Source organism: Rhinichthys klamathensis, unplaced genomic scaffold, assembly GCF_029890125.1.
Source record: "Rhinichthys klamathensis goyatoka isolate OS25496 unplaced genomic scaffold, OSU_Roscu_1.1 h1tg000523l_1, whole genome shotgun sequence".
Lineage (NCBI taxonomy): Eukaryota > Metazoa > Chordata > Actinopteri > Cypriniformes > Leuciscidae > Rhinichthys > Rhinichthys klamathensis.
The window spans coordinates 1,181,227-1,203,780 of NW_026607002.1; the positions used below are offsets into that span (position 1 = coordinate 1,181,227).

At 39.9% G+C, this 22,554-nt stretch overlaps 4 protein-coding genes across 4 annotated transcripts in view; 3 read left to right on the forward strand and 1 right to left on the reverse strand.

Annotated features, from left to right (window-relative positions):
- The window catches only part of LOC130073045 (gastrula zinc finger protein XlCGF7.1-like), a 471,752-nt gene that overhangs the window by 289,512 nt on the left and 159,686 nt on the right, over window positions 1-22,554 (forward strand). The window lies entirely within an intron of this gene.
- LOC130073075 (gastrula zinc finger protein XlCGF7.1-like) overlaps window positions 1-22,554 on the forward strand; it is a 161,818-nt gene that overhangs the window by 11,276 nt on the left and 127,988 nt on the right. The gene's annotated exons all lie outside the window — the stretch shown is intronic.
- Window positions 8,598-12,712, forward strand: LOC130073114 (uncharacterized protein K02A2.6-like). The gene has a single exon (XM_056238545.1). The coding sequence runs from the start codon at window positions 8,648-8,650 to the stop codon at window positions 12,710-12,712; it is 4,065 nt and encodes a 1,354-aa protein (XP_056094520.1). The 5' UTR covers window positions 8,598-8,647.
- Window positions 13,033-17,672, reverse strand: LOC130073115 (gastrula zinc finger protein XlCGF49.1-like). Its single transcript, XM_056238547.1, has 3 exons — window positions 17,410-17,672; window positions 14,032-14,425; window positions 13,033-13,063 (listed from the first exon to the last, which is right to left on the reverse strand). The coding sequence occupies exons 1-3, from the start codon at window positions 17,465-17,467 to the stop codon at window positions 13,033-13,035; spliced, it is 483 nt and encodes a 160-aa protein (XP_056094522.1). The 5' UTR covers window positions 17,468-17,672.

The window sequence follows — 22,554 nt, forward strand, 5'->3', positions numbered from 1 at the left end:
TTTTGTTTTTTGTCTTAATGGCCCATAGAACTCGTACATCGGCGGCACATTCGTTTTGGTTTGCTTAATTGGCGGTGCTGGGCATATATATATATATATATATGTGTATATCCTTCTCACCTGATTTCATTCCTGATTATTACTATTTTGATTATCAGTGAATGATAAAAAGGGGGAATTGTAATGGAAATTGTTTCTTATTTTCATTGATCTTCTGTAGATGTTACAAAGTAATGTGAGTCACATGTTTCTATTGTTTGTATTGTGATATGGAAACGGGAAATGTATGTATGTTTGTACACCTGTATCTGTGCAGAGTGAGACAGGATGGGATAGCTGAAGAGGGACCTTCTGACCTTAGAGGTCAGGATGCATCTAAATTAGTTGGTCCCAGTGTCAAAGATAGTGATGAATGGGAGCATGTGCAAAAGTGTGCCCAAGTTAGTGGAAAACTACTAGGAAAAAGCATCAGCTGAAGGAGACCTTAATAAAGAATATAAAAGGTGTCGCACAGCTCCTCCTCCTGGTCTTACACTCTGCAGGCAGACGGGCTCTGAATGTCTGTATGACTGTCTGACCTTCTCTTGCAAGAGAATAAATTACTTTAAAAGACAATTTGACTCAGTGTCTCTTACGCAGTGATGATGTTTAAGAAATTTGCCACAACACCTCTGATTTAAATGCTCTGTTTGAACGGGCGTGTCTGCTGAGAGACTTCAGTGTAAACCACTGCTCGGATTTGCTAACCTCTTTGCATATGAAATAGCAAGTATTACAGGTGGATCTCCCTCGAAAACCTTTTGCATGATTTGACTATTACAGCTCTCAAGGTTAACTAACCGTAAAGCGTTGATTATAGCAGGGGTTCCCAAACTTTTCCATGACAAGGCCCCTCAAATACCAGTAGGATCTGGACAAGGCCCCCCTTTTGGGGGATGTGTTATTGAACCCACCGACAATACTACGGCAAATGTAGAAATAAATAAATAAAACGCTTTTTTTTTTTCTTCCAACTTGCTTTGGCCTCTGGTCTTAGCAACTCGATTTCTGCAATCTAACGAATCATAACTAACAGTACAAACACAAAGTAAATAAGAGATTAGTTTACTATAACAGGAGTTTTGGTGCTGAGTCCAGAACTCGGTCCCTGATAAAAGTGAGCTGTTTGATTGACAGCTTCCAGCGATTGTAGAGGGAGAGTTCTTTGATAGCTTTCTATATATAATTTAACCACAGTTTAAATAACAGATTATTTTCATCCTACTAAAAGAAACAATGTGAAGTTGACCGTTTTGTGATTTACTGACACAGACAAGGAACATCTGACTGTACTTAAAACATTACATTTTAGAAATCACTGGTCAAAGATCAGGCATTAGAATTAACTCAGTTACTTACATTTTGTCGCATTACTATGAAGTCCATATTGTAAAAGTCCTTACCAAAGAATAGTACACAGTGAAATGTACTGAATACAAATAAATAATACTCTGAGGCATTCACATTGTTGAAAATAAATAACCACATTCCGAGCATTCGGCCCTGTGTCCACCAAAGCATTTTTTGACATTTGAGAGTAACAATTTCAACAATATGAGTGTAACGAGGCGCTGAGCGTGTATTTAACGCTCAAGCGCTGAGCGCTCATCGATTTTTACCGGTCTCTGAGAGTTGAAGAATGTTCAACTTTGGGTAAAACACGGCGCGGAAACTAATTAGACAGAACACAGAAACAAATTATCTGTGAAATGAGATACTAGTAACACTTTCGCGGATATTCCCTATCATAACAAGCAAAGCGTCTCAAAACACTCTCAAGCGCCCACAGCTAGGCGTTTTCAGCAGAGCGCCTAGCGTTTTCAGCTGGCTAAAAACGCTTTGGTGGACACGCGGCCTTACGCCGGTTGCATGAGCAGCAAGTATTTTTTCCGGCGCCCATGTTAACAGATTAGAGCGTTCACACCGCACGCAGAGGCGGCGCGGCAGCGCATAGGAGAGGAGCCCAAGTTAGTGGAAACTTGGGCTCCTCTTGGGCAGAAGCAGCAGTGCCGCGATCGTTTCGGCGCCGAGTCTATTTTGACAATGCATTGATCATGGCAAAATACAAAAAGCGTTTTACCCAAAAAGCGCATTGATGATATCTATTATAAACCGTCAATCAAATGACCGTCAGCAATTTAAAAAGAAAACAAATGTCCAAAAACAGACTTTTTGCCCGAACTACAAAAACAAGTTTAAACAATTTATACTGTTTTATACAGTTTAGCTTAAATTAGCCTACAGATTAATTTAATTATAATATATATATATATATATATATATGCCATTATATATAAGAACATGTCATGCTGACATCATGCTGACAATCATAAACAAAAGCATGTGGTGTCACAGGCAGTGGCCTTTAGAGTGCACCTGACAAGACGATATTAATGGACGACACTCGTCTCATTGTGGGGGTTGAGAAGCATAAAGTAATTTATGATCCACATAATGTGCTTTATAAAGACTTGCAGGCAAAGGAAAAAGCATGGGATGAAGTTGCAGTGGCTCTTGGTGCCGATGGTAAGTCATTTAAGCCGATGGTAAGTCATTTAAAAGTGTTTTTGACAACCTTTCCCTGGCCCACGAGCGAACAAGTCAACTCAAGAAAGGTAAATAGAATAGACAGATTCATATAGCACACATACAGTATAGACATCTATGATGTGCATGATTTTGTTGAATTTTTGTGCTGCCTCCGCTCTGCTAACGCGGGCAGTGTCAAACCGGCGTCAGGATCCTTTGGAAGGTTATGTTATTTTAGTGGATTAATCCTGCATCTTACTTCTCTCCTTGTCATCTCACTAACACACCAGTGGATGGGGCCGAAGTTGTGATGAAGTAGGCGTTGATCTTTTTCTGCACATTCCACAACAAGTAGTTTGCTCAGCATATATTTTATTTATTTATTTAAAGGTGCTATATGGAACTTTTCTTCTAAAATGAATGTGAAGGGGTTGTAATCACACATTACAATGATCCACTTGTCGGGTTTTGCTATTACCTCTGAAGGCCAATATTCATATTTATATGTGAAGTCTCCGGGTCGGATTTACCGCGAAATCCATCGGATGTGACGTGCATGCGCGCTCCCGAGCCGCTCTCCTTATATACAGTCTATGCGACCGACGGCACTGCAGCTGACGACATGGAGTCTGATCACACCCAAAAACGACCTGCCTCCAGCACAACACACACTCCAACACTAACTCCACATTAATATAAAAAACAAAACAAAGTTTTATCTGCTGAAGCTCGTCAGGCCAAACGTGATTCTGATCGATTCAGGACGAAACGGGGGGGGTCGTGATGTTTTGGGTCTCTCGCTCGCTTCCCCTCTCTGACGTGCGCGCGCTACGCAGTTTGGAGCGCAAACTCTGTCTCGCGTACGCGCTCGCTCTAGATTCCGGGACATTTTAATTAATTTGCGGCATAAATAGTCGATCACGAGTGGCTCAACAGGTAGATATATAGATAAACTCATCTTCCAGGCATTTGACCGACCAGGTTGACACTTCAGCGTGAGAAATCGGGGGTGTGGCGTGTGAGCGTGTGAAACCAATCAAATGCGTGTGTCTCACGGCCAATGCGTGAGAGTTGGCAGCTCTGCAGTAGTGAATGCTCGCTCCTGAGATCGCACACGCACACGAGCGCTCTTGTTGCAATCTGAAACATCACCACTAGAGGCCGCTAAAAGTTCCATAGAGCACCTTTAAAGGGATACTCCACTTTTTTTGGAAATAGGCTCATTTTACAACTCCCCCAGAGTTAAACTGTTGAGTTTTACCGGTTTTGAATCCATTCAGCCGATCTCCGGTTCTGGCGGTACCACTTTTAGCATAGCTTAGCATACATCATTGGAGTGGACAAGACCATTAGCATTTCTAAAAAAAAAAATGACCAAAGAGTTTCGCTATTTTTCCTATTTAAAACTTGACTCTTCTGTAGTTAAATCGTGCACTAAGACCGACGGAAAATGTAAAGTTGGGATTTTCTAGGCTGATATGGCTAGGAACTATACTCTCATTCCTGCGTAATAATCAAGAAACTTCACTGCCGTACCATGAGAGCAGCAGGCGTAATGATATGACGCAGCGCCTGAAAATAGTTCCGTTGTGTTGATGGAAGGTGGCCTATTTTCAGGCCCTGCGTCATATCATTACGCCTGCTGCACTCATGGTACGGCAGTGAAGTTTCTTGATTATGATGATGAACGCTGGTGTCTTTTCCATTTTTCCTGTAGCGCTTTAAAACTGATTTAAAGACGGCATTGCTTGACTTGAAGTCTTTATCCCTTATGATGTTGTATTTTGTAATGTGACGGTTTATACCTGCTCTGAGACGCATCAAACTTGCAACACTGTATTCGCGTCCAGCGGTAGACTGAACAGAGGCATACAACTCCCGCAATGTCTCATTTAAAAGAGACGCAGAGTAACGTTAGGTCTCGAAATCACAATTGTTCTGTCTTTGGCGCAACAACAAGTCACTGAAAGTGTTAACTGCCCATTTAGTTGTCTTTTTCGTATTGACCTCATCTTTGTCGTCTTCGATCTTATCTAGCTCTGTCTTTTCCTTAAAAAAAAAAAAGAAGCCTAAAACGTATCTAAGTAATATACAGTAGTAGGCTATTTCGTTGTCACCCTGCCTCTCCAAATGCATAACTAATGCAATAATGCAGTAACAGCTGAAAAAGTACTTGGGTGTGTGTTTTATTTTATATTTACCGGTCAATAATGCAATGCTGTCTGTCCCATAGAAGAACATGACAGCCCGTGTATGTTTTGGAACTATTGGGGCTTACATGAACCACGTGACAGCCATCGCGAGCGATCAAAGAGCGTCGCAACTCTTTCTCTCTATAGATCTGAGCCTACCTAACGTTTTCATATGTGTCTCTCTCTCTCACTCTTTTGCAAGTGTAACTCTGTTACTAGGGGTGTAACCTAGTAACCGCGCTACTGCTCGCTCGCTCTAGATTCCGGGAGATTTGAACTAATTTACGGTCATCAGGGAGCCGCTATCAATCTGCGGGAGACTCCCGGAACTTCCGGGAGACTTGGGATGTCTGATATTTACACAACTAACACATCAAATCTGCCGCCTTTTCAAACAATAACATATTTTCCGCTGTCGCAAACCTCAACTGTGCACAAGCGTCAGTGGAACCAGACGATAGGCTTAAATGTTTTCCAGCTTGACTGTTAAAAGCAGACGATTGGCTTTCCAGCGGGAGGGGCGGGGCATGTGCATACAACCGCCATCTTTGGCGTTACGGGTTTTCCCTATGTAGTTGTATTAAGGATTGGGGAAGTGGCATGTCTCTATATAAATTGTCTCTGTCAACACTCAAATAACAAATTGTATGAAAACATGTAAACTGCACATAAGGCAATTTTTGCATTAACATGTTTTTACTCTAATTTGTTATTGTTATATAATAATTTACACAGTTGCTGTTATTTTCATGACAACTATTTTAAACATACATTAAATAATCAAGATATCATAAACAGGTTAAAGGGGTCATATAATGCCATTTTTGTACAAGCTAATATGATTCTTTAGGGTCTAAATTAAAAGTTTGTAATATACTTTAATTAAAAATTCTCATTAGTATTGTAAGAAAACACTTATTTTACCTGGTCAAAAACAGCTCTGTTTTCAGCACGCCGTTTCAGTGCATATGACTTTAAATGATCATGAGCTTTGCTCACCCCGCCCCTCTGTTCTGTGCGTACACGTTTGTAACACAATACCATAACGTGTTGTTCATTATAAACGTGGGATTATGAATTATATGGAGAACGTCATACATAGAAAACATGCAGTAATGTACCCTGAGTGTAAACCTTAGACTCATTCATCGTGAAGCGATTTGCAAAGATATAAATATTAATATAAAGTTTAATAAAACGTTACACTCACTTCAGTTGTTCTAGAGGTTCAGCAGGAACACGAATATCTGGTACCGATTCTTTATTCAGGAGCAGCTGCTTAGCAAATCCAGCTTTATACTGACCCTCGTTTATAAAGCAGTCTGCTGAGAAATGATTCGCGCAAACATGAAAGCATTGACGTTGCTCGTGGGGAATATTCCCTTCGAAAACAAACTCAGCCACTGCGTCTTCAGCGGTTCGGATTTAGGAACATTAAAATGACTGCTGTGTTCGTTATTACACCCAAGAACAGAACACCACAATCGCTTAGACGCCATTCTGCTCATAGACAGTGCTCCAGCATATCAACAATGACCGCGCCGGTCCGCGCGGACTATGATTGACAGCTCTCACGAGCGAGGGCGGGTCTGTGTTGAAACGTGCCTATCAATCAACAATCGCGGGAGGGGCGTCCGACCGTGTGACGTCACACGGTCGAACGGCTCGATTTGAGGCAGGGGAAAACATATAAGGAGATTAACACTTTATGACCTGCCATAGAACAATTCCACCAGAGTATATCTTTGTATTTTTACATGCTGTGCTGTCATTCTTTTGAGCATTTTCATATGCCATACATCAAAATAATCCTTACTCTCCCAATTTGAAGGCTATGTTTGTAAAAAATCAATAGTAACTAGATAAATATCTCAAAAGTGCAATAAACAAAAAGAAAAACAATTTTAATTATTTATTTTTTACATATTTTATTCAATACAAAAAATGGATAAATGTCAACCTCAAACTTGTCAATGTGAAAAACGTGCATAAAACAATTTAAAACTACACAGAATTGATTTGAACTGTTTACATAAATTAGTTTTGAAGATACACTCATTTTTACACTCATTCAAAAAAAGGGAGGGGAAATGCCATGTAAAATATTCAATTACATTTGTGGTCAAACAGATAACATTTTGCTTTTGAATATTGATTGAACATTGAATTGGTTAAAATATAAAATAAATAGATGAGCAGACGTATAGTTCATCGTCATCGGACGCAATATGTATTTCCAAAACCTCCGCGTCCGTGTACTTTCGTTTAGACATAACGTTGCGTGCGTGCGCGCACGCGCACGCGCGTGTGTGTGTGTGTGAATGTGCTTGTATTTGTGAGTGTCTAAAGGAGAAAGAAATGATAAAATAAAGCAATGGTAAAAAGACAATAACGATAAGAAGGAACATATAGCAAATGGGAGTCAAACGTGTGATTTTTTTTTTCCCCAAACCACTTTAGCGGAAATCCCGCCCTGCAGCCGATTTCATTGGTTTAGGTTACAGTGACGGGTAGGTTTAGGGATCAGTGTTTGGTGTAGGCAATCTGTACAGTGATTGACATGAGCAATGAAAACTTTAGAATCGGCTGCAGGGCGGGATTTCCGCTGAAGTGGTTTGGGGAAAAAAAATCACGCGAGTCAAACGCATGGTCAAATGACGCAGCTTGTGACGTCACAATATGCGACACACCCGGGGGTCATAGTGCACAGAACGTGATACGTCAATGAGCCATCGGAAGACGTAACTATCAATCGCAGATCTACAGAACATGTGTGCAAAGACGTGCAATGCATTTTTGTGTTGTTTTTTTGTAAACGCATATTACGCAGTTTGTACAGACTGATTAGAGGGTGAAAACAACGCAACATGGGCATGTTGGAGGCTTGATCTGAACATGTTACATCTCTGGTTTTGTATGCAAAAAGAATGATTGAGCTAGCAATTTGGTTTCAGTTTCTATAGGTGTTTAAACAGACACACGCGGCGCTCCCGTCGGTCTTAAAGGGTTAAAACAAAACCACTGGATGGATTTTTATCATTATATGATGGTTGTGTACAGGCACTGCCAACACACATTTCAGTACAATCAACTTGAAAAAGTGCATGTACCATTATATGACCCCTTTAAGTAAAATATAATATATAGGCTAATATATAGCATTTATTTAGTGAAAGAGTTAGCAAACCAGCAAGCTGTGGACACTGAATGACTTGCCTGAGGTAAATATAAAGCTATGTGGAAAACTAAGCGTTTTATTGACGTATTTCCGCTGTTGAAACACTGATTGAGTGTTTACACGAGTTATGATGCCTTTCAGTAAGTATACTGTATCTTTCAACATACCTTCGGGTGTCCATTCATGTTTATTCTGTAACTGAGGAAGAGATGATCGCGCTCCGCGCTGCCGCATGCATACAGTGATATCTGTCACGCCACATCTAAGAGCGCCAAAACGGCATTTATTGTTTGCATTTCGTGATCAAATAGACATAATTTGAAAGATTACACCTTGCTTATTATCAAAAATAACAAAACTGTTGTATGTTAAGGGTGGTATTGGGTTTGTCCAGTAGGGGGCGATGGTGCATTGTGTTTGTGGGCTGTTGCACTGTTAAAAGCAGAGAAGAACGCGCAGTGTGGGGTACTTGTGTGTGTATTGCTAGCTACAGAGATGAGTCCTAATAAAACGAGACCATCCTGAAGTTACCGTTGTCTCTGAGTTTTTCCTCGGTATCTACGATACAACATATGGCGACGAGGATGAAAGTCAGAACTTTGGAGCAGCTGTTTCCTGAGGGAATATAAAAAAAAGCAGGACACCAACGGGGTGAGCTGATGAAAGTTGATAGCTATCACCTGAAGTACTGACTGAACTGAATTGAACTATGGCTGGCATGTTGGGATCCGTGACACCATTTGATAATAAGTCACAATCATGGGAGGAGTATTGTGAAATATTGAATCATTTTTTCGTGGCAAATGATGTTGAAGAACCAGAGAAAAAACGAGCTATATTGTTGAGCTGTGTGGGAGCTCAGACGTACACACTAATGAGGAATTTACTGAGTCCTGAGAGACCGGGATCAAAAAGTTATGAGGATCTGGTGAGTTTGCTGAAAAATCACTTTAATCCGAAGCCTAGTGAAATAGTTCAAAGGTGGAAGTTTAATTCACGTAACAGACGATTTGACGAAAGCATAGTAGAATATGTGGCCGAATTGAGGAAGCTGGCACAAGATTGTAATTTTGGAGACACGCTTACAGTTATGCTGAGAGACAGATTAGTGTGTGGTGTTAATGATGACAGCATACAACGGAGATTACTGGCTGAGGATGGACTGACGTTTGAGACTGCTCTAAGGAAAGCTCAAGCTATTGAAGCTGCTAATAAGGATATGGCTGATTTGCATAAAGATACAGGAAATCGAATGGGTACCACTGTTTTCAAAATGGACACAGGAGAAAAAAGTAGAGCGAGTGTTACAGGAATGTGCTATCGATGTGGTGGAAGTAACCATGGACCAAAAGACTGTAGATTTGCCAACGAAAAGTGTTATAATTGTGGTAAAATTGGACATGTGAAAAGAGTATGTAGAATGAAACCACAAGAAACTGGTGTTAATAAAGACAGGAAATTTTGGAAATGGGGGAGAGGAAATCAATCAAAGAGGGCAAATTATCTTCAAGAAGAGGAGGAAGATCCATCTGAAGAAGTGTTCACCATGTATAGTTTAGAGACCCCACAGCCCCATGTACCCCCTATTACACAGACACTGATTGTAAATGAATGCCCTGTGAAGTTTGAGATTGACACTGGATGTAGTGTGACTGTCTTATCACAGATGGAGTATGGAAAAATGGAAGCTAAAAAGAACTGGGCTGAACTCAAAACAAGCTCTCTCAGTCTAAAAACATACACAGGACAGCCAGTGCACGTTCTAGGTACCACCAAGGTTAAAGTCAACCACAAAGGGCTTATCAAAGAACTCACAGCAGTAGTGGTGGCAGGAGCTGGGCCTAATTTATTAGGACGATCATGGCTTATAGACCTGGAACTCAGCTGGGAAAGAGTGAGTAAAATTACAGATACCTCAGAGTTGTTGCAAGACATCTTAAGGAAACATGAAACCGTTTTCAAAGACGAACTTGGAACATTAAAAGGAGCCACTGCTAAGATTCATGTACCAAGGGATGCAAAGCCTCATTTTTTTAAATCAAGGTCACTGCCTTTTGCTATGAGAGAGAAAGTTGAAGCCGAACTTGATCGCCTGATTAAAGACCATGTTATAGAGCCTGTGAAATTCTCAGAGTGGGCAGCACCTGTTGTGCCTGTTTTAAAACCAGATGGGTCAGTAAGGCTTTGTGGAGACTACAGAGTAACCATTAACAGAGAGTCATCACTGGAGCAGTATCCTATTCCTCGAATGGAGGACATGTTTGCAGTTTTAGCTGGAGGTAAAAAGTACAGCAAGTTAGATATGAGTCATGCATATCAACAGATTGTGTTAGATGAGACGTCCAGGCCGTATGTGACTGTGAATACCCACAAAGGATTGTTCACGTACACCAGATTACCTTTTGGCGTTAGTTCCAGTCCAGCAATCTTCCAGAGGACCATGGAAGGGGTCCTGAAAGATATTCCAAAGGTCACTGTATATCTGGACGACATCTTGCTGACAGGACGAGATGATCAGGAGCATTTGAGGACACTAGATCAAGTGTTGCAGCGTTTGGAGGAGTATGGTTTGAGGTTGAAAAGGGGAAAGTGTAAATTCTTGGAAAAGGAAGTCATTTTCCTGGGACACAAAGTGGATGCCACTGGTATTCATCCAGTTCCTGAAAAAGTCCAAGCAGTTCAAGATGCACCAAGACCGACGTCAGTAACAGAGCTGAAAGCATATTTGGGACTGTTGAATTTCTATAACAGGTTTCTGCCAAACCTCTCAACACTGCTTGCTCCATTGCACAGGCTTTTAAAGAAGGATGTCCCCTGGTGTTGGAAAGAGGAAGAAGAGGAAGTTTTTAAAAAATCCAAAGAGTTACTGCAGTCTAACCGTGTGTTAATCCACTATGATGAGAAAAAACAATTAGTGCTTTCTTGTGATGCCTCAGCGTACGGTGTGGGAGCCGTGTTGGCACACCGTATGGCAGATGGAACGGAGAGACCCATTGGGTTTGTATCACGAACACTTACAGTAGCAGAAAAAAACTACTCACAGCTGGAGAAGGAGGGTTTAGCTGTAGTGTTCGGGGTAAAGAAATTCCATAAATATCTGTATGGCCGTAAATTTGTGATCTGTACAGACCATAAACCTTTATTAAGTTTACTGAATGAACTGAAAGCTGTGCCGCAGATGGTCTCTCAAAGAATTATGAGATGGGCAGTGATGTTGGGGGCATATGAGTATGTCATTTCTTATAGAGCGGGCAAGGACAATGGAAATGCAGATGCCCTCAGTCGTCTTCCTGTTCTAGAGATTCCAGAGAAAGAATCGAAGGAGGATTATGTTTTGATGTTGGACAGCGTTGTAAGTCCTTTGACGACATCAGAGCAAATCAAGCACTGGACAACTCGAGATCCTGTCCTCTCTAGAGTGCGTGAGTATGTGCTTAAAGGTTGGCCTGATCACAGTAATACAAATGAATTTGCACCTTATAAACAGAGACAACAAGAGCTCAGTGTTCAAGACGGGTGTGTGCTGTGGGGAGCCCGCATCATCATTCCAGAGCAAGGACGTTCGGGGTTGCTGGAACAGCTACACCAGTCTCACCCAGGTATGTCAAGGATGAAAGGCCTGGCAAGGAGTTACCTGTGGTGGCCAAATTTAGATGTTGACATTGAGGCCCGAGTAAAAGATTGTACTGTGTGTCAAGAACACCGAAAAGCCCCTGTGGGTGCACCACTTCATCCGTGGGAGTGGCCACGACAGCCATGGAGAAGAGTTCATATGGACTATGCTGGTCCATTCCTGGGAAAGATGTTTTTAATCTTAGTTGATGCCCATTCTAAGTGGATTGAGGCATATCCCGTAAATTCAGCAACAACAGCGAATACTCTTGAGTGCCTCAGAAAGAGTTTCAGTACCCATGGCATTCCTGAAATGATGGTGTCGGATAACGCTCAGTGTTTTGTAAGTGAAGTGAGCAAAGAATTTATGTCTAGAAATGGCATAACGCATGTTACTTCTGCCCCGTATCATCCATCATCTAATGGTCTTGCTGAGCGGGCAGTCCACACTTTTAAGGACCTTATGAAAAAAAGTTCTGGGAACACTATGGAGACCAAGTTGCATAGAGCATTGTTTAGCTATCGTATTACACCCCAGTCTACAACGGGATTGTCACCTGCAGAAATGATGATGGGGAGGAAATTGCGATGCACCCTAGACAGAATGCACCCTGACTTCACCAGCAAAATTGAATTGAAACAACAAGTTCAAAAAGAGCAACATGACCAACATGCAAAATCTCGCTGTTTTGAAGTAGGAGATGCGGTGTACACTAGGAACTTTGGGTATGGACCAAAATGGGTGCAGGGAGTAATTCAGGAAATCACAGGACCTGTATCCTATAAAGTGGCAATAGGAAGTGCCCAAATAGTGCGACGTCATGTGGATCAATTATTCAGGCGACAACAAAAAGAGATCCTGACTAAAGACTTTCAAGCGGCCTTGGGGGAACCTTATGATTCTGATGTGGTGTCAATTGATGCTGATGTTAAAATGCCTGAATCACTCAGTACGTCAACAACACTTGAATCTTCAGATAACTGGGAGCCTGAGAGTTTGAAATCTGGATGTCAAAGAAATCAATTGTCAGATTCACCCAGTGCTCAAAGAAGGCCTGAATTGACTCAAAGTGCATCCCTTGAGAGTGCATCCTCTGGATGTCTACGACGTTCAGTAAGAGAGAGGAAACCACCAGCATATTTTAAAGACTTTGTGACATAAGAAATAGTTCTTCATCAAGAAGAACCTATTGAATTATGAATGATATGAATTGTGTGATGTAAAAAAAAAAAAAAAAAAAAAAAATCACTGTAAAAATGTCCTAGAATATGTGTTTTGGGGAAGGATTGCCTCCGAGTTAAGTGGAGGGGAAATGTTGTATGTTAAGGGTGGTATTGGGTTTGTCCAGTAGGGGGCGATGGTGCATTGTGTTTGTGGGCTGTTGCACTGTTAAAAGCAGAGAAGAACGCGCAGTGTGGGGTACTTGTGTGTGTATTGCTAGCTACAGAGATGAGTCCTAATAAAACGAGACCATCCTGAAGTTACCGTTGTCTCTGAGTTTTTCCTCGGTATCTACGATACAACAAAAACACTGAGCTTATTGCGATTATATGTGGTTAATGGTGGTTAGGCAACAGCCCTGTATTCGTTGTGTACACATAACACATGAGGTGCAATGAGCCGGGTCTGGGCGGGGCAGCAGGGGGCGGGGCGTGTTCGGTTCGCCATGAGAGTATCGCGATACGTATCGTGGGTGGTGTATCGCGGTTTTTCGGTTCGGTTCAAATATCGTTACACCCCTAATGGTTACCAATGTTTATAGTAGCGGATTAATTTCAAACTGTAATCAAACTGACTGGAACTACCTGTGCATTAAACTGTTTTACTGCACACCTTCCAGCCAATCAGAATCGAGTATTTAAACAGGCCGTGGTATAATAATAATTAAAAAAACAATAAACAATAATATGAGGAACTCTTTTTCTCATGTGTATTTTGGTGACATTTAACATATTGTTAATACATTTTGTATACTGTTTACAAAGTTGTATATCATAAACCTGTCATCTCTGATGTTTTGCAATCTTTATAAATAATAATAAGACCATAATATGAGGCATTGCGTTTGGACATAAACACGATCAGATAAGGCAATTTGTATGGGCAAAATTCAACTGAATATATTCCTTCATACAGCCCGTGACGTGAGTTGGGGGGGGTTTGGGGTGCCCCTTTTTCAGGTCAGAGCAACTGCCCCACAAAATTCCTGTGCACGTCCCTGGCTGAATGGCTTCCCTCCAGAGTGAGAGAGCAGATGCTCTTTGAGAATGTTTTTGTAAGCGAAACTCATTCCACACCGAGAGCATGAGAACGGTTTTTCTCCAGTGTGAATCCTCATGTGATCTTCTAGGTGAACTTTGCGACTGAAACTCTTTCCACACTGAGAGCATGTATAAGGCCTTTCTCCAGTGTGAATCCACATGTGACCATTTAGGTGTCCTTTGCGACTGAAACTCTTTCCACACTGAGAGCATGTGAACGGTTTTTCTCCAGTGTGAACTCTCATGTGTATCTTAAGGTGTCCTTTATGAACGAAACTCTTTCCACACTGAGAGCATGTATAAGGCCTTTCTCCAGTGTGTTCTCTCGTGTGTCTGTTAAGGGTTGATTTACGTGTGAAACTCTTTCCACACTGAGTGCATGTGAACAGATTTTCTCCAGTGTGAGATTTCATGTGTTTATTAAGGTCTGATTTGTGCACGTAAAACATTCCACACTCAGAACAGGATAAAAATCCTTTGACTCCAGATTTTCCAGCTCGTTTCTGTGTGAAATTTTCTTCAGTCTGTGAAACAACTGCATTTCCATCTTCATTTGTGAAATTATGAGGTTTTTGAAACTGTTGCTGTTTGTCTTCATTCACTTCCATCGGGTCTAAAAACAACATTAAATTCCCATAATTCAATTAAAAAAAGGACAAATGAGAAGAAGAGATAACGTTCATTCTTAATTTGGCACAAATCTAGTTTACTACCGAGTCTACTAGTATCTAGTTTTAAATGTATTGTTATATCCTCCGGAGAACCAGAACTTTTTAGTTTTTTTAGTTGTTTATTTTGTCAGTAGATTATTTGGAGCATAAGAAACAAATGGAGATTTTTTTTTTTAAAGATAGTTTATTCATATTTTGTCTGTACACCAGGACTCAGTTATTAAGAAAATAAAATGACATTAGACATGTATAGGCATTCTTTTTTCATTTACCAATACATTTTTAAATTAATGAGTTATGTTATAATGAGTAATAACTTGCCAACATTTTCATGAGAATATCTCATATTTCATCTAAGTCCCGGGGCCAGATGTATAAACGCTGCAATTTTCCACGCACATATGGTGATTTATAAAAAATAAACTAGGCGTAAATGTGCACACCGTACGGACACACTTAATATTTATAAAAATATGCATTCCCTTAACTAAGTTGATACATACCTCTCTCGTCTCAGTGCGTACACTCAATCGCTCTGGCGCGCGAGACACTTTGTTAGCACTTAGCTTAGCCCAGTTCATTCATTAGGATCCAAGCAGAGCAGCGACCAAACACCTCCACGTTTCCCTATTTAAATACAGTTACACGAGTAGTGTAACTACAACTACAACTATAATGTATGGCGGAATACCATAGCAAATGCTTGGGAGCACTTCGACTCGGCGCAGGATTATCATCATATCATCATTCCTGAAAAGTCCTCTCCCTCTCCGGAGTGATGATATGATGATAATCCTGCGCCGAGTCGAAGTGCTCCCAAGCATTTGCTATTATTCCGCCATACATTATAGTTATCCACTTTACACTCTTAGAAAAGCGCAATGTTTTATTTTGTGTCACCGTTCTTGGTCGAGTCACACTACTCGTGTAACTGTATTTAAATAGGGAAACGTGGAGGTGTTTGGTCGCTTCTCTGCTTGGATCCTAATGAATGAACTGGGCTAAGCTAAGTGCTATCAAAGTGTCTCGCGCGCCAGAGCGATTGAGTGTACGCACTGAGACGAGAGAGGTATGCATCAACTCCTCTTAGTTAAGGGAATAACAGTTTAATATGAAAAAACGGTGGAGTATCCCTTTAATTCCCTTTTAATTAATAAAAAATAACTCTTCTCTGAAAACTTTCTCTGAAATGTATTTTATACAATTTTTATTTATTTATTGCAAAACAAGACAAGGATACTGAAAGAATTTTAGTTATGTAATGTGACGGCACATAGTCCGTATCTCATATTGTACTGTCTTGTATCATTAAACATGTTATCACATGGATGAGAATATGCTTGGAAATGAAATGCAGATGATGCTACGCATTGTAAAACGCGGCGTTGTAAGATTCATATATGGTTATTTCTGGGAGGAGACGCATGTACGCACAATCTTCAGCTGACTGGGGTTTATAGATTTGATCATTCAGTCGATCGATTTTAAAGCCAAAGAGAAGGAGTTGTAATGGTGAAACCTAAACATGTGGTATCTCTGAAAAGCCCTGAATGTGCTCTTTACAGGAAAACCAGACTCAAAAGTCGAAGCCTGGATCTCAAGAGGATATGTGAGTTTTCATCTTAATGTTCCTCATCAGTCATTAAAGAGAATGAAGGAAAACACCAACCTATTTGTTCCTCTGTATCTTCATCTTTTATTCTGCAGGGTTCTTCCTTAAAGGGATACTTCACCTCTGGAAAGATGAATGTGTATTTAAAATGGGTCATTTATGTAGAAGAAATGTGAAATTATTTTTGAATTCATAAATCTCTCGTCTCAGGGGGATATGAGGGTGTAAAGCGCGGTAATTCGAAAATACTACAGGTTTTCAAAAAAAAAAAAAAAAAAAATGTATTATCACATAGAACTGTGTATGTGCATTTATTAATTAATGTTTTTAATTCACGAGATTCATGTTTGGAATTATTACAGAAGGTTTGATCACAGTTTTAGTCACAGAAACCAGCGCAAGCGGCTCGTCAAGTCTTCTCTTTCTCCCTCTCAAAATGCGCAAATGTCTTCACATCCATATATTCACATTGATTTTGCTCTGCAAGAAAGCTGCACGGTACAATACAAGACTTTAGTGCTTTATATCAGGCCAATTTATAAATTCAAGCGATTTTAAACTATAAACTTAAAGTACTCGCGCGCCCTCTTCAGTCAGTGCTCAACCAACGTCCACACACATAGCCGTCTCTCACGAGTGTCAGATTTTCGTGGCTTATTACACATAAACGTTCAAATACACACATAGTTATGTCAAAATGCCCGTCTTGGTGAATATTTGTGTCAATTATGTGAATGTGACCAGCATGTGTAAAAGCACGTCCCCATTCATTAGGTCTTAAGTGACAGCAGCCTTTAAAAACTGCTGTCTATTGGCTGCCTGTGTTAATAATGATAATCAAACAACCAAAGAATATCTTAAATAAGGATTAATAGCTTAAATAAGGATTCATATTTAAATGATACAGTTATGATTATGCAGAGTAATTTAATATTTGACATTCAATTTATGTGGTATTTTTACTTGAATACTACTGTGAGACCTATATACCTGAAGAAAATATACAGCATTGCTTAATTATCTTTATTCTATTGTTTTTATTTATGCTACTGCTTCCAATGTGTTTAATCGTTGTTTTATTACTGATTATTGCACCGTAATAAAACCGATTAAACATATAAATGAGTTAATATTTAAGTATTGTAAGTATGTTGTTCTTTTTTTTTACCATGGTGGTATCAGTACTACAGACTACTAGTTTTTGGTATGGTGACATCCGTAATCTGGTGACTCTCTGCGTGGATCTGCGTCTGTCTGTGTGAATTGGTCTTTTAAGTTCCACATAAATTAAAGAGAATGAAGGAAAACACCAACCTATTTGTTCCTCTGTATCTTCATCTTTTATTCTGCAGGGTTCTTCCTTAATCTCCATCTTTACAATAGTATGTCCGTAGTTTCTCCTGGAGTAATTCCTCCTGCTTGCTTCTTCTTCTCCTGTGGGAAGATGGGAATATTCCCCAGCATTTAAACTCTCATGAACGGCTGTGGGAGCTTCACTGACTGAAGGAGTGAATTGTGGTCGTTGTTGCTCATTTAGCAGATGATCATCACACTTACAATCACTCGAGATTATCCAGCTTTAAGTGTTTTGATCAAACTATAACAATTCAACTCTAGCTGGTTTTTATGTTGCTCTTACATTAGATAACATTTACATGCATTAAAACTGTTTATCAGGCTTCATTAAATAAAAATAAAAACAACTCAATCTTCAAAAATTGTAATGTGAAAAACAGTCAGTAACAAGTTTGTTTCACGAGCGTAATGAACAACATCAGTCGATTCATTTCGATTCATTTCTGAGTGATTAACTATAAACTGACTCGTTTAGTCGTTCGGATTTAGATTTCTCCTAATAAATGATAAAATGAATGTACTCACAGTCTGTAAAACAGCAGATTTAGAGCTGAATGAACGGCTGTGTTCCACTTCTCATGTTTATGTTCCCTTCCCTCGCTCACTTCTCTTCTTCTCCTAGACTCGGATGTGTGTCATTGCTTCGGTTGCTCGAGCGCCTCTACTGGCGGAAAACAATCTATAAACTATCTAAACTTCATTAGATACAAAACAACCAATATAAAATCCATTATCTTGTTTAAGATTATACAAACACTATTTATTTCCCCAAATATATTTGATTTGGGATAAAGTTTTAAACTTGTAATTGAATTGAATTGTAATTGTATTCACCTTCTGGACTCAGAATTTTGAATTAATTTTATAGGCTACAAGTTATAACTCAAGCTCAAAACAAGTTAATTACTTTTTTGGACTAAATTGTTTGTCAAAATATAACATATAACTATATAATGTAAGAGCCTAAATGACCGTAAACCTTATTTCATAACTAGCAGGTGGAAAAGTTTCACTGCTGAATGATCACAGACACAGAACACATTCAAGCAATTTCATCTTCTCTCAGTGATGTGTTTGTCGAGTTCATATTATGAGAGGAATCGCCTCTTCAAATATACATAAAAAACAACTGGTGCCATTTTTAGTCAAAAGAATAATTGTTTACTACTACTGGTTCATTAACAATGCTGAATACAATGTTAAACCTCTTGAGCTATTGTAAGCTAAATTAAATCTATTTAGCCAGTTAAATAAATCACAAGTTGTTGGTTATTTTTATTTCTCACATTTACACAATGTGCAGAGAGTGATTTCAATTCAATAAAGTCTTCAATATGTTCTCAATGCATCACCTCTAAACAGCGAGACTAAAAACAAGTTGTTAACTTTGTATGATATTTAATAGACTATTGTTGATATTGTTTCACAAATGCCTCCTATATGTACAATGAAAATGATTAAAGGGGCTATATGTATTTTTTAGCGGCCTCTATCGGTGATGTTTCAGATTGCAACCAATTTTTACAAGAGCGCTCGTTCTCTTGCGCGTGCTCGAACAAAAGAGCGAGCACTCATGGTACCGGCCACACTGAGACTTTCAACACACCGGAGAAAGCATCACACAACATGCTGGAAACTCATGTACACTCCCACTGCAACCTGTAACGACATTGATAGGGTATCCGGCAGATGTTCGGAAATAGCAAAGCCTGATTTGCAGAGATGGGACCAAGTCACACATGTGCAAGTCTCAAGTAAGTCTCAAGTCTTAACCTTCAAGTCTCAAGTAAGTCCCAAGTATTTTTTTCCTGGGCAAGTCAAGTCAAGTCAAGTCACAGGCTATGTCAAGTCAAGTCAAGTCAAGTCTTGTAGTAGGTCAAGTCAAGTCCAAGTCAAGTCACCTTATTATTGTAATTTTACCTGCAGAGTTTGATCTATGGGCGTCAGTTTGGTTTGAAATGAACAGAGGCGCATTCGGAAGTGCATTTGGGAACAATGACGCATTCATTCACTTTTTTCTTTCACGCAGGTCATGTTTTGAAAGATGGTGTCCTGTAGCTTACTAATTTAAAGAAATAAAAATGTATACAAAAATGTGATGTCCGACTTCTTTTATGAAGAAGAAAGCCTTAAAGGGGTCATATAATGGTACATGCACTTTTACAAGTTGATTGTACTGAAATGTGTGTTGGCAGTGCCTGTACACAACCATCATATAATGATAAAAATCCATCCAGTGGTTTTGTTTTAATCTCCTTATATGTTTTCCCCTGCCTCAAATCGAGCCGTTCGAGCCTGTGACGTCACACGGTCGGACGCCCCTCCCACGATTGTTGAATGACAGCCGCGTTTCAACACAGACCCGCCCTCGCTCGTGAGAGCGAGCTGTCAATCATAGTCTGCGCGGACCGGCGCGGTCATTGTTGATATGCTGGAGCACTGTCTATGAGCAGAATGGCGTCTAAGCGATTGTGGTGTTCTGTTCTTGGGTGTAATAACGAACACAGCAGTCATTTTAATGTTCCTAAATCCGAACCGCTGAAGACGCAGTGGCTGAGTTTGTTTTCGAAGGGAATATTCCCCACGAGCAACGTCAATGCTCTCATGTTTGCCCGAATCATTTCACACACCAGACTGCTTTATAAACGAGGGTGAGTATAAAGCTGGATTTGCTAAGTAGCTGCTCATGAAAAAAGATCGGTACCAGATATTCGTGTTCCTGCTGAATCTCCAGAAGAACTGAAGTGAGTGTAACGTTTTATTCAACTTTATATTAATATTTATATCTTTGCAAATCGCTAGCTGCACACTTCACAATGAATGCGTCTAAGGTTTACACTCAGGGTACATTACGGCATGTTTTCTATGTATGACGTTCTCAATATAATTCATAATTCCACGTTTATACTGAACAACGCGTTATGGTTATTGTGTTATTGTGTTACAAACGGTGTACGCACAGAACAGAGGGGCGGGGTGAGCAAATTATCATTTAAAGTCATATGCACTGAAACGGCGTGCTGAAAACAGAGCTGTTTTTGACCAAGTAAAATAAGTGTTTTCTTACAATACTAATGAGAATTTTTAATTAAAGTATATTACAAACTTTTAATTTAGACCCCAAAGAATCATATTAGCTTGTACAAAAATGGCATTATATGCCCCTTTTAAGTTTTCAAAAAGCATTAGACATATGACCCACTATTCTGCTTCGTGTAAGTTATTTATCAATGAATTCAAACGCGTTGGCTGGCGCTGAGCCAGAGACATACGCTCTCAGTGCTGTCATATATCACAACTGTTCAGTGTTTTCAACCACATCATTTTTATTTTAGGTTTCAGACATTTAAATACACATAACTACTAGCAAAAAATATATTTGTAGTTTGTAAAATATACACTGATGATGTCTATGGAAGCGTCAATAATAATCATTTCCATTATAATAAGACGCACGTTTTATTCATATCAGATACACATTGTGTAAGTAGCTTTACATTTTACCCTATTCTTCTCCCAGTTCACCGGTCACTTACTTTCATGTATTTCGTGAGAAGTTGAGAAATTGACGTGTTGTAAACTAACGTTAACATGGCACCGCCCATTCGCACATACAGCTCAACTAACGCGATCATTATAAAGGTGTTTAAACAACAAAACACATCCACTTACACATATTTGACAATCGGAATATCAGTGTTGCATGTTATAGCTAATACATTTGTGAACATTTTGAATAAAACAGGAAAAATGACATAAAAGCAGATCATTCATTCAGCGCTGTGTTGTGGTTGCGCTGTGTCACTTGACAAGCAATGACGCGTCACCATGAAACACTAAAGTGAGTGACAGGTTCTAAATAACGGTCGCCTAGAAAAACTCACGCTGGTGGATCAGTTAGAATAGTTTAAACTTACTTGTGAAAGGGTTAATGGCTACTTTAGCTATTACATTAGCTAACTACCAACTAACATTAACAAATTGACAAGCACTTACTGGGCAGAATGGCTCTTCAAATGACGGACGAAATTGGAGGTTGTCGTCTGGCTGTCCGCAATGTTAATGTTGTAGCCTATGTCTTGCAAAGCGCTGTTCGTCTTTTGCCATGGTGTGAATAATTCTTGAAGCCGAAAGCAATGACCCTCGGTACCCCTCCGGCTGACATTTTGATGTGATATCTGATCTAAGTGGGCGTGGTGTGCGTAAGGTACGAGGTATGACTGATGATAGTGTCGTGATCAACTTTAAAACATTTTTTTATATATATTTTATATTCAAACTGAAAACATGATGTGATTAACACTCAAGTCATTCAAGTCATCGTGTCTCAAGTCAAGTCAAGTCCCGAGTCTTTAACTTCCAAGTCCGAGTCAAGTCTCAAGTATTTCATTTTATGTCAAGTCAAGTCACAAGTCATAAAAATAGCGACTCGAGTCGACTCGAGTCCAAGTCACCAAGTCACAAGTCCCCATGTCTGCTGATTTGCAAACAAAGCTCAGTTCTTCGTGAGTAAACAAAGAGCATTCTGTGTACGACCCCCTTGGGGCATGTTGACCAGCAGGGGGACGCCACTATGACTGGGATCTCCCTGGCATTCACTTAGAATATAAGCGTGTCAATGTTTCCTATACTCCTGTGTGTTTCTCAGTTTATATTCACTGCGTGTATGACGTTTGTTCGAAGTAACAAACTTGCTTTGAAGGAACTAAATGCTTATAAAATGCATATCTTATGTAACTCTGTATTCCTATAATCTTCATGTGACGTGTTTGATATCTCTGTAATTCTCTCAATCTAACGGAGCCGAATTCCGATAGCAGAATGCAGTAATGTGCATTCTTTTACACATTTCATAGTGCTGGAGCCGAACGGCTCAACACAATCTCCTCAGTCCAGTGGGCATCCCCCACAGGACAAAGAAAACCTTGTCCGCTTCAGATTCTAGGACGGTCATGGGTGGCTCGCGCAAACAGAGGCGTGAACCCAATTTTTCCATAAAAGACTGACCCCAGGAAGTTCCTATAGAGAGCTTTTTCCCTGTGAGAGGTTTCCAGTTCCATGGCTCCTTAGGGAGCTTTACGCCATGTTTCTCCTTTTTCTTTA

Coding starts and splice junctions, on each gene's coding strand:
- LOC130073114 (XM_056238545.1), top strand. CDS start 8,648: ATGGCTGGCATGTTGGGATCCGTGACACCATTTGATAATAAGTCACAA.
- LOC130073115 (XM_056238547.1), bottom strand. CDS start 17,467: ATGGAGATTAAGGAAGAACCCTGCAGAATAAAAGATGAAGATACAGAG. Junction 14,426..17,409: donor AGATACAGAGGAACAAATAG/GTTGGTGTTTTC, acceptor TGTTGTTTTTAG/ACCCGATGGAAGTGAATGAA. Junction 13,064..14,031: donor GTTCACACTGGAGAAAAACC/GTTCACATGCTC, acceptor GTTGTATCGTAG/ATACCGAGGAAAAACTCAGA.